At 42.1% G+C, this 11467-nt stretch overlaps 1 protein-coding gene across 1 annotated transcript in view; it reads left to right on the forward strand.

Annotated features, from left to right (window-relative positions):
• Positions 1-11026, forward strand: part of Crybg1 (crystallin beta-gamma domain containing 1) — a 215123-nt gene extending 204097 nt beyond the window's left edge. Inside the window, exons 19-22 of the mRNA XM_008850301.3 lie at positions 944-1067; positions 1491-1649; positions 3707-3869; positions 9541-11026. Coding sequence (XP_008848523.2) covers positions 944-1067; positions 1491-1649; positions 3707-3869; positions 9541-9629 — 535 coding nt within the window. The 3' untranslated portion in view covers positions 9630-11026. The remainder of the gene's footprint in view (positions 1-943; positions 1068-1490; positions 1650-3706; positions 3870-9540) is intronic.
• The last annotated feature ends 441 nt before the right edge of the window (positions 11027-11467 follow it).

Consider the following 11467-nt stretch of genomic DNA (forward strand, 5'->3'; position numbering starts at 1 on the left):
AAAAAAAAAAAAATTTAAATACCAGCTTTTTTGAGAGAGACAAGGTCTCACTATATAGCCTTTGGTGGCCTGGAACTGGCTGTGTAGACCAGGCTGACTTGAACTCAAGAGATCCACCCGCCACGGTCTTCATAGTGCTGGGATTAAAAGCCTGGGCCCCCATCACCCAATTTTTTTAGAGTCAACTTGGGAAGATTTTGTTTCCATCTCAGTAATTTGTTTTAAATTAGCCTACAAAACAACAGGTTTCCTTATGCATTTTCATATATACTCCATTTTGATTCACCATCATCCTTCCCCCACTTGGAAAAAACTTATTTTCTATCTTACAAGTACACACATGAGAACTTTGCATGTATTGACTGTTTAATTAAGTATCCATAAACTGAAGATGTTTTATGAACAACTTTCAAGGAGGATTAGAGATTCCCACTAAAAGACTGTCTCTAGGCAGGCTGGAGAGATGGTGCAGAGGTTAAGAGCACTGGCTGCTCTTTCACAAGACCCGGGTTCGGTTCCCAACATGCGCACAGGGGCTAACAACCACTTGTAAGACTCCAGTACCAGGGGATCCAGTAGCTCTTCTGGCCTCTGTGGGCCACTGCACAACACAGGTGCACTTACATACATGCAGGGAAAACACTCATACACATAAAAGTTTTTAAAAAATAATCATTTTTAAAAGACCATCATTATTTTGTTCCATTGTTGGGGGAAAAAATCGATTTCTGTTTAAGAATGCATTTTGACATAAATTCTTAGGCACCAAAAAATTTTACCATATGTCAGGAAATGGCTTTGAGTCTCTAGAGCAGTTTTATTTTTCTGCCAATGTATATTTAAAGCTCAGCCAAGAACTTGACAGCTTTTGGAAAGCAAATGTAATTGCCAGGGTCCACTGCGAAATGGAAGCAGTCACTACCATGCTTTCTCTTTCCTCCAGATGGGTTACTTATGAGTATGGCAATTACAGAGGCCGACAGTTCCTACTGTCACCTGCAGAAGTGCCTGATTGGTATGAATTCAGTGGCTGTCGCCAAATAGGTTCTCTCCGACCTTTTCTTCAGGTATGTTTCTGTTTTGTCTTTTGTTTTTTTCTGCTGCGAATTCTTTTCATTGAAAACAAAATTTTTGTAAATATAGTTCAGCATTTTAGTTTTTATTGGAAACTTGAAATTAGCTCCCCCTCACATCCATATCTGGGCATCAAGTGTGTGGCATCTAGAGGCATGGCTGACTTAGAAATGCCATCAAACCTAACACCAAACATGCATGTTTCAAGCTCTGGCTACCCACAAGAGGACTCTCTCTGCTCTAGACACTGACGCGTCGTCAAGCTCTCACCATAGAGAAAAGCCTGAGCTGCTTGGGCATGGTCAGCACCCCTGAGCAGGTGCTCCTCACTGTCTGCTCTTCCAGCTGTTAATGTGCCTTCAGTGCTTCCAGCAGCACAACCTGTTTATCACGGCTTCTCGGGTTTTGTCTTCTAGAAACGAGTTTACTTCCGACTTCGAAATAAAGCAACAGGGTTATTTATGTCAACTAATGGAAACTTAGAAGATCTGAAGCTTCTTAGAATACAGGTCATGGAAGATGTTGGGGCTGATGATCAGATTTGGATCTATCAAGAAGGATGCATAAAATGCAGAGTGAGTGTTTGGGATTTCACAGGGCAGCTGACTTGCTCTTCATCGTGTTTTTGAACTGTTGCAAGTAGATGCTGTGTCACATTTCCTAGAGTACTTTCAGAAATAAGTTTGAAGGTGTTATTTTGTTTTGGGTTTTTGTTTGATTTCCCATGAAAATGTTTCCTAGCTCTAATGGAATCAATCTTAGGAACTTAAAATGGGATATGAGTCTGGCATTGATCCAGGATAGAATATTTCTGTCTGCACTTGACATAGTAATAGAATCTGCTCTTAGGAGTAAACTATAGCTCCAAGACATCAACAGAAATCACTCTAGTTTTGTTCTGTTTTGGAGAGCTCTAAAGAATAGGATGAAGGGGGCTGGAGAGATAGCTCAGCGGTTAAACACTGGTTGTCAGGTTCAAATCCCAGCACTCACATAGCAGGTAACAACTGTCCATAACTCCAGTCCCAGGGGATCCAACAGCCACTTCTGACCTCCTCGGGAATTGTACAACATGGGTGCACTTACCTACATGCAGGCAATAACACGAATACACATAAAATAAAAATAATAAGGCCGGGCGTGGTGGCACATGCCTTTAATCCCAGCACTGCAGAGACAGGCGGTTCTCTGTGAGTTCAAGGCCAGCCTGGACTCCATAGTGAGTTCCAGGACAGCTGGGGCTACAGGGAGACCCTGTCTCAAAAAGACCAAATAATAATAATAATAATTAAATTAAAACTGGTAATAATAATTAATAATAAAATTTTTTTTAAAAAAAGAATAGGATGAAGGAGATACTTCTGTTGTGTGACACACTCCATCTCCTAATGGTCACATGCTGGAAAATGGCCTGTTGCCCTCACAAACACACCTGCCATACAGACATTTCAAAGCTGAATATAGTCTGATTTTATGAGAGAAGCTCGGGTATCTTTTTTACTTCTTGACTTTATGAGCTTGACTGTTTGCTCCTGACATTTTAAACCATGGTGCTTCATGAGTCAGAAGGCACCTAGCTTTGTGAGGAGGAGCATGCTTGTTCATTAGGTCTGTGGTGTTTGAAGGAGAATCACTCCTTTGTAAACAGAAATACTGTTTAGACACACACAGAGAAGCAGCACGAGAAGCAGTATCATCTGAAATATTGAAGCATGAAAAGAAGCCAACTTCTGCCTCGGAATCATCTTGATGCAAGAAAAGTGGTACTTCGAGCAGTTATGGCTGACATGTCAGTGATGCTATTTAACAGTTCAATTCAGTAGATCAAGGCGAAAAATGAAATGTCACAAATGATAACAATGCTTTAGTGTGTGTGTGTGTGTGTGTGTGTGTGTGTGTGTGCTGGGGATTGAACCCAGGGCCTTATGCATGCTATATAAGTACTCTACCACTGAGCTACATCCCCTGCCCAGAAGAGTTCACTTTTAAAAAGCTTAAAAAAAATCTATCTATATATATATATATAAAAACATTATGTCAGTGGTGAGTCATGCTGCTATAACTTAGATACGCTTAGGAAGGACTTTCAAAATCCTTTCATTTAAGCACCTTTACTGACCTTGGATTTTTCCTCTCTTTTTATACCTGGATAGCATGCTTATTTAGAAAAGTTTAGACATTTTTCATGAAGGAAAGACAAGAAGTCAGGTCTTATGGGTGAGTGGGAAACCCTGTAGCCATTCCAGGGCTGCCACAAAGAAGTGCTATCAGGAACGTGAAGCTCAGGCCAAACAGAGGCAAGGTGCTGGGTTGTAGTGGCGAAGACTGAGCTACACACCCAGCTTCAGAACATGCTCACTTCGGAGCGGGGACAGTATCATGATGGGCAGTTTTAGTTTTGAGGCTTCTCAATAGTAATTAGAGAATTTTGCAAAGAATAGTCTTACAATGCACGAACACTGAGAATTTCCCATCATTTGTATCATTTGTTGTTTGACTCTAGTTACTCTAGCTAAGAGATGAAAGAGCCCATGTAGAATATAGAAAGCCAGGGACCAAGTTTAAAAATCAAGTTCACGAGACTGAAGTATGCATTCTCGCTAAAACAGTTTTCTTTTTTCCCACTAAACAGATAGCAGAAGACTGCTGCCTGTCGATCGTGGGCAGCCTGGTAACATCTGGCTCTAAGTTAGGCCTGGCACTTGATCAGAATGTGGACAGTCAGTTCTGGTGCATGAAGTCAGATGGCAGGATCTACAGCAAGCTGAAGCCAAACTTAGTCTTAGATATCAAAGGTAAGGATAACTCCTTTTATTATAATGTTCCCTTCTTTAGTTAAAATCTGTTCTGAAAATGATGAATGCTTTGCCAATACACCTCTGTGTATCAGGGTCTGTGTTAAACCTTCCACAATGTTAGCTCATGTGCTGTTCTGAAAGTTCTTCTTTCCCCTTTCCCTTCAAATTTGATGGCCAAAAACCTGGTTGTACATAATTTATCAGTTTGGTGATGATCTGACACCTGCAAATGCTGAGCCGCAATCTGGGCACTAGCTGATTTCCAACCTTTTTTGGGGTGTGTGGGGGGAGTTATAATAGTGTTAGGTTATGCTCTTGCTTAAGTCAGTATAGTTGATGGATCTCATGTATATAAAGGTAGCTTTTCATTGAAAAGGCCTAAGTTCTAAAAGGAATGACCACAGCCAGGAGGATTTTAATGGAAGTTAATGAAGTTATTTTTAAATTTGATTTTTTTTATGTGTGTGTGTGTGTGTGTATCACACAGAACATCCCAAACCATCTTATTCACCTACACACCCACTTCCCAGATGGCACCTCCCATATCTCCCTTCCCCTGCTGGAAGTTATTCTTTTAAAAAATATTTTACTAGTATTTTTTCTAATGTGTATGAGTGTATTTCCTGCGTGTATGTAAATGCACCCATGTTCTACAGTGCCTGCAGAGGTCAGAAGATGGCATTGGATGCCCTGGAACTGGAGTTACAGTTGTTAGCTGCCATGGGGGTGCTGGGAATCCAACCTGGGTCCTCTAGTAAGAGCAGCCAGTGCTCTTAACTGCTGAGCCATCTCTTTAGTCCCCAATGAAGTTATTTTAAAGTAGATTAATGGTACTTGGCCAGTAGTCCTCAAATTTTATTTTTAGTAGAATCACCTGGAGGTGTTGTTAAAACACTGATTACTAGGTCTCATCCTTAGAATTCCTAATCTGAGTTCCTTAGGATGAGACCTAAGGAGGCCAAAATTTTGCTTTGGAGGCTAGAGATACGGCTCAATGGGTAAAGGTGCCTGCTGCCAAGCCTGAGGACTTGAGTTTGATTCCCAGGTGGAAGGGGACAACCAACTCCCACCAGTTGACCCCTGACCTACACACATACCGGGGGGGGGGGGAAAAAAATGGTTTTTAAAAGTGAAGAATTAGCCAGCTGTGGTGCTGCACACCTTTGATCCCAGCACTCAGGAGGCAGAGATAGGTGGATCTCTGTGAATTCAAGGCCAGCCTGGTCTACATGGTGAGTCCTAGGTCAGCTGGAACTGACTACAGGGAGTCCTGTTCAATAAAAGAAGAACTGAAGAATTTGCTTTTCTAACAAGTGCTTAGGTGTCGCTGCTGCTGATGGTTTGAGAACCACACAGAACCACAGTTTTTAGCAACAGCAGTTAACAAAACCAACCTAACCCATACCTGGGTACTTGGTGAAGTGGTATTGTTGTCATTTGTAAGCAAAACTGGGTCACTGGGATAATTTTGCTTTCTATTATTTGTTTGTTCATTTGTTTTTTGGTGGTTTTGTTTTGTGAGATAGGATCTCACTTTTAGCCCAAGCTGGCCTTGATATTCTGGCAGTCCATGTGCCTCAGGCTCCTGGGTTCTGAGATTACAGTCATGCACTACCATACCTGCCTACTTTAAATGATTATGGGCACTTTTGTTTCCTATCAGGAAAGCATGACTGTGCTCTGTAACAATGAATGGTTAATCCCGTGGCCACACTAGACTACCTTCTCTGTTCTAAATCACTGCTTCAGTTTTGCTTTAATCAGGGCCCTGGGCCAAAGTCATCATTAGAAATGAGTATGTCAGGGCAAAGAAACAGCTATGGCCTGGTTCTTAAGATACTTCTGGATGATGGAAAATAAAGCATGGACATTATCATAAGGAATTTTTGATAACTGCACAGGGAACACAAGTGCCTTTTGAGTCCAGTGGTTCCCAGATAGGTAGGGTGGCCAGCCTACTTAGCAGTGAGATTAGAACACGAAGACTCTGAGAAGCTGGGTGGTGCTCAGAGGCAAGCAAACCAGGCTGAATGAAGGCAGCACCAGAAATTAAGCAATGTGACTGCAGACTGATAGCAACCGAAAAATCCATGTAAGATGCAAGAGGACCCTTGGATATGAGAAAACGAGCAGGTCTATATAGTATGTCTCCCTCATATTACACTTAGTACAATATATTTGCTTTAGGGATGGACAGATGACTCAGTGGTTAAGAACAGTGGTTGTTCTTGCAAAAGACCTGGGTTTGAATCCCAACACCCACATGGCAGCTAACAACTGTCCGTAACTCCAGTCCCAGGGGATCCGGCTGCCTCTTCTGACCTCCGCGGGCATTGCACGACATGGGTGCACTTACCTACATGCAGGCAATACATGCATACACATAAAATAAAAAATAATAAATAAAATTTAAAAAATATATTTGCTTTAATATGTGGACAGGGAAAATATTCATTTTCTGGATGACTGACCCCAAGTTTAAACTGCTGAAGAATCCTGACCCAGTTCTGCCTTTATTCTATTTTGATCAACTTTGTGGCACTAGGGCTCCTCGGGCTATGTAAGGTTGATTCAAAATTGCCAGATAAGGCTGGGGAGGTAGCTCAGTGGTAGAGTACTTGCCTAGTATGCATGACACCTGACTTTAATCCCTAGTACCACCCACCTGCCCTCCCCAAAAATACCCAGAAAAATGTGACTAAATTTAAAAAATGGTATGTGTGCTGGAGAGGTGGCTCAGCGGTTAAGAGCCCTGACTACTCTTGCAGAGGACCCAGGTTTGATACCTAGTAGGCATATAGCAGCTAACAGCCATCCATAATTCCACTTCCAGGCTATTTGACACTCTCATCTGACCTCTGTGGGCTCACGAAATGGGTGTACCTATCTACACGCAGGCAGTACACATAAAAAAATAAAATAATATTTTTGAGAAAAAGAAAAATGAAATGTTTCTTTCAAAGGCAGCTAAGCAAACCTTTGTGTTTCTTACAGATGTGAGTAGCTTCCTATCCAGGACTGAAGTCACTGCAGTTCTTAGAGCAGTTATCTTCCAGCAGTCTTCACTGGATGCTCACTGTGTGGCAGGCAGGCTCTGTCCTAGACACTGGGGTACCAATGTGAAGAGAAATACAGCCTTGGCTCCACCCATGGGACTCTAGGAAGCTCCTCCTTAGGGTTTCACTTTAGAGCCCAAAGCCCCACCCTGAAGTTTCCTAGCCATCAGTCCTGTGTTTATGAATTCTGTGTCTAGTGCAGCAGTTGATGTAACTGTGTCCTTGTTCCCCTGAATTTTAAACTTCTCAGAATGTGGGAGAACAGTGCCACCTTCTGGACATGAGAGAACAGGGCTGCACAGCCAGAGCCAGCACAAGGGAAATGCAAACACAACTGGTGTATGCAGCAACCAGAACCGTTTGTTGTGTATTAAAACTCCCAGGTCTACTAGGTCAAGTCTTCTGCCCTTGTATTTAGGAAATGAGCTGTTGTATTAGATACTGAAGTGTGAGTCAAGACTGGTATCTTAAAACAAGCGTAGAAGCTGACGCATGCTCACTTTAAAACACTGAAAGCCTGCAGGACTGTATGATAAGCAGATAAATCAAACAACTATGTAAGACAGAAAAACTAAAAATGAGCTAAAAAAGGATAATTCCAAGGCAGAATCTTTTTCTTTGAAACAGGAGCTCCCTATATAGCCAGGCTACCCTTACTGGTCTTTCTGCCTTGGCTGAGTGCTGAGATTACAGGCGTATACCAGGCAGTGTCTTTCTACTATAAGCTGCATTTAAGAGAGTATTAGTGATTCATTTTAAATAGGATGTAAAAGTTCTTCTAAATTACTCCTCACTCCTGAGTGCCAAGAACTCCAGTATACCTGTGTGCAGCACTCCTTCCTTCTCAGATGTATGGGCAGGTGTGTGTGTGATCTCAGAGTATGTAGGTGCCACGGACACACAGGACCACTTGTAATGGTGGATTTGTTTGATTCACTTGCACATCTGTGACCAGGCTTTAAGAGAAGGCCAGCTTAAAAGAAAGAAGTAGCATCTTCCTACTTGTCTCCAAACACGTGTCAAAAAGAAGGGTGCCTGTGCTTTGGCTTTATGGTCTTTTGACTATCCATGCACTCCACACTATTTTCTGTATTGGACAGTAAAATAAAAATACATTTGTTTTCTTTTTTATTTTATGTGTATGCGTGTATTGCCTGCATGTAGGTAAGTGCACCCGTGTCGTGCAATGCCTGCGGAGGTCAGAAGAAGCTGTCAGATGCCCCGGGATAGGTGTTATGGACAGTAGTTAGCTGCCTTGTGGTTGCTGGGATTTGAACCTGGGTCTTCTGCAAGAACAACCAGTGTTCTTAACCGCTGAGCCATCTCTCCAGCCCCTAAGAAAAAGGTCTAGGATAATTTAAGTGCTTCCCAGATAATGTGAATTAATGAAATTATTTCTCAAGAATTTTGTAGGTTTTATGATTCTGGTTGGAACTGAGGTAATGAATGCAGTACATTAAGGCACTATAGTCTTGAAGAATGAAAAAAAAAGAGAGAGACACTGTATCCTTAACATTTTCGGAACTCTTGGTGAGGTCTGTTGTCTTGATGGAGTGTGTAGGTCTTGCTGTTGGTCAAAGGAAAGGGTTGAAACTGGCTGCAAGGGTCCCTAAAACCGTAAGCCACCTCACCCTGTGCCCTAGACCACATCTAGCTGTAGAGAAGCCCTAGGTTATTGGTGACAAATAAGCCAGCTTCTTACAAAAATGTAAAAGATGATTTCCTTCCCCAAATACCTAGATCTACTATATAATTTTCAGACCTTTTTGGTATTTTTTTGGTCTTTTTGAGGCAGGGTCTCCCTGTAGCCCCAACTGGCCTGGAACTCTCTATGTAGACCAAGCACCAGGATGGCCTTGAACTCACAGACATCCACCTGCCTCTGCCTCCCAAGTGCTGAGATTAAAGGCATGCACCAACATGCCCACCCTTTTTGATGTTTTAAACATTTTAAAGTAGATGAATGTTGTTTCTTCCTGGTCTAAGGATGAAATATGGTTTCAGTGCCAGCCCTGGCATGCATCCAGATGATAGATTTTTATTTCCACCAGGTCCTTAGTGAAGCAGTCTTGGTGGAGAAGCTTCTACTGAAAGGATAAGTCCCTAACAGCAGGAGTCTTCCCTGGCTCTGTGCCTGCTTCCAGATGCCATTCAGCTCTCCCCCCTTGAACCCAGTCACAGCCCTATTTCATTACTCATGCAAAGTCTTTTGCCCCTGGGGCCTCCCTCTCAGCCTTTCCACCACTGCCAGGCCGGCCTACCTGAGCCTCGCTCAGGTCTCACATCCACCATCTCCCCAGTTCCATCGCGCAGTATCTGCTCTTTTTCCTTTCTTTAGACTTTTCCTTGATGCCCCAATTTCAGATTCAGATGTGGTAAAAGTAACTAGACTATAAGGTGAGCTATCCTCTGTGGAGCTGCTGGTGCACCATGGTGGATTTTAGCAGCATCACCCACAGCAAGCTGTCATCCTCATCCCACAGACATCCAGGGTCCCTCCCTGCTGTTTCTGTACAACACTTTTATGACTCTTACTTTTGCTTTACAGGTGTTGGAATAAACTGCTGTTGCCCCTTCTCCCTAAGCACATTTCTTACTTTTCTTTCTTTCAGGAGGTGCACAGTATGATCAAAATCACATCATCCTCAACACAGTCAATACAGAAAAGTTAACCCAAGTTTGGGAAGCCATGGTCCTATGAACCTGAACAAAGAATGTAGGAGGAATATTTCTGGGATCGTTTCCAGCTACCTTATAGAAGAAACACAAAACGACAGTGATGATGGAGGAGCCAAGTGGAAAGTAAACCAACTGCCATGACAGGGAAAATTATCTTTTCAAAAGACTGTTAGAGTTTGAAACCAATAGTCTGTTGTCCTCTTGTTTCTTGATTTATATTTTCTCTCAGTAGCTAAACTGGTTGCCTCAGTAGCGGTTTTGGGGTGGTTTTCTAAAGATGCTATATCAGGACTATACTTTAAATTCTTTTCAAAGACAGTAACAAGAGGGAACAAGACCAAGTGGACTTTAAGGGAAAGATAAAAGCCCAAGTTTGTTAGAAGACTTTAGCGTTTGAGAAGAATGCTTTAATAAGGCTAGCACTTTTGATCCATGGCCTTAACATTTTCTGGGACCATTAACTATGCTGGTTGGCAGAATGGGAAAGCCTTATATTCAGAAATATTACAAGGAACTTAGTAAGTATAAGCAAAATACAACTTTCAATTAATATTAAAATGAGTAAATTTGCAAAATTTCATGTTGATGTCTGCTAACATTGGCAGAACTTGTATTTTAACTCACCGGCTGGCTGCCCTAGCATATCACAAATGAGAGTTAAATGCCTTTCTTATAGCTGCTACTGGAACAGTATTATCAGGGCCTAACTTATTAGATTTTCCTTAGCCATCTACATCTAGTACTCAAGCCATGTTCTACAATTTTGGTTAAACAGACCTTTTAGCCTGATTTCCAGGGGCTACTGTGATAGGACTGCTTCAGATCTGAAGGTACTGGGAGCTTCCAGTCACACCCTTTTGGTAGCACAGAGGTGTGCAAAGCTCCAGAAGAGTATTAGTAGTCACCTTAAGTCAGTGAAAAAGAAGCGATCCTAAGGGCTGTCTGATGGTCAAATGTTAGTGCTCAGAGAAACCTAAAACTTAGCAAGCAATTCAGAAGTGCAAATTGAAGCTGGAAAGCGCCAGCGGTCCACTAGTCCACACCTTGCTGCTCAGACAGCACATTCTACTTCTGAGCAGCACTGCTACACATTTCCTAGAATGTATTCTTCCTCATTTTGTCCTCATCACTCAATACTGGTGCTGTCACAGGTACAACAAATCTTCCCTTTTATTTGTCAGGCGTGTTTCTCTCTGGAGCCAATGACGGGCAATTATGGTCATCAGAGTAGTAGTTTGTCTGCAGTTTAAAAAATAGTGTTTGCACACACAACAGCATCCAACATGTCTGTCTTGTTCTTATATGTATAGCTCTGAGTTTAGGCCTTTTGTGTATATCATTACAGTATGGCGGGGTAAGATAGTCTATAGAAGCCGATGTTGAGTTTATCTCTTGAATAAATGTATTTCTGGTTACCTATATGATGAAATCTTGAGTTCCATGCAGCAGCCCTTCTCTAACTGCAAAGAGTCAGTCCCAAGATTAGAAATGAATGTCCGGCAGATTAGGACAACAGGTTTGAAGGGTACTAGTTAATAGCAAGGAACTTTTATAGCCATTCTGTGTTTGGGGGAAGGCAAGTAGATTCTGGCTCACCTACCCTCTCAAGGATTTAACCACTCACTACTACCTGGAAGCCCACAGGGACAAGAACTAACATGCTCTGGATAGACAGGAGTCAAGAGTAGCTGATACTTACAATGGGATAAACAGGCGTTTTCCTTTTGAAATAAATTTATAGTAATATAACTCTAGGGAAAATTCTAGAGCAACTTTAGAGGAAACCCCATATCCAACTTGCTACCAAATGAGCATCTAGTTGGAATAAATGGAGTAGAAAGTTTCTCCAAATAGGTCTAT

Source organism: Nannospalax galili, unplaced genomic scaffold (genome assembly GCF_000622305.1).
Source record: "Nannospalax galili isolate Female #2095 unplaced genomic scaffold, S.galili_v1.0 scaffold324, whole genome shotgun sequence".
In the NCBI taxonomy this organism is placed as follows: domain Eukaryota; kingdom Metazoa; phylum Chordata; class Mammalia; order Rodentia; family Spalacidae; genus Nannospalax; species Nannospalax galili.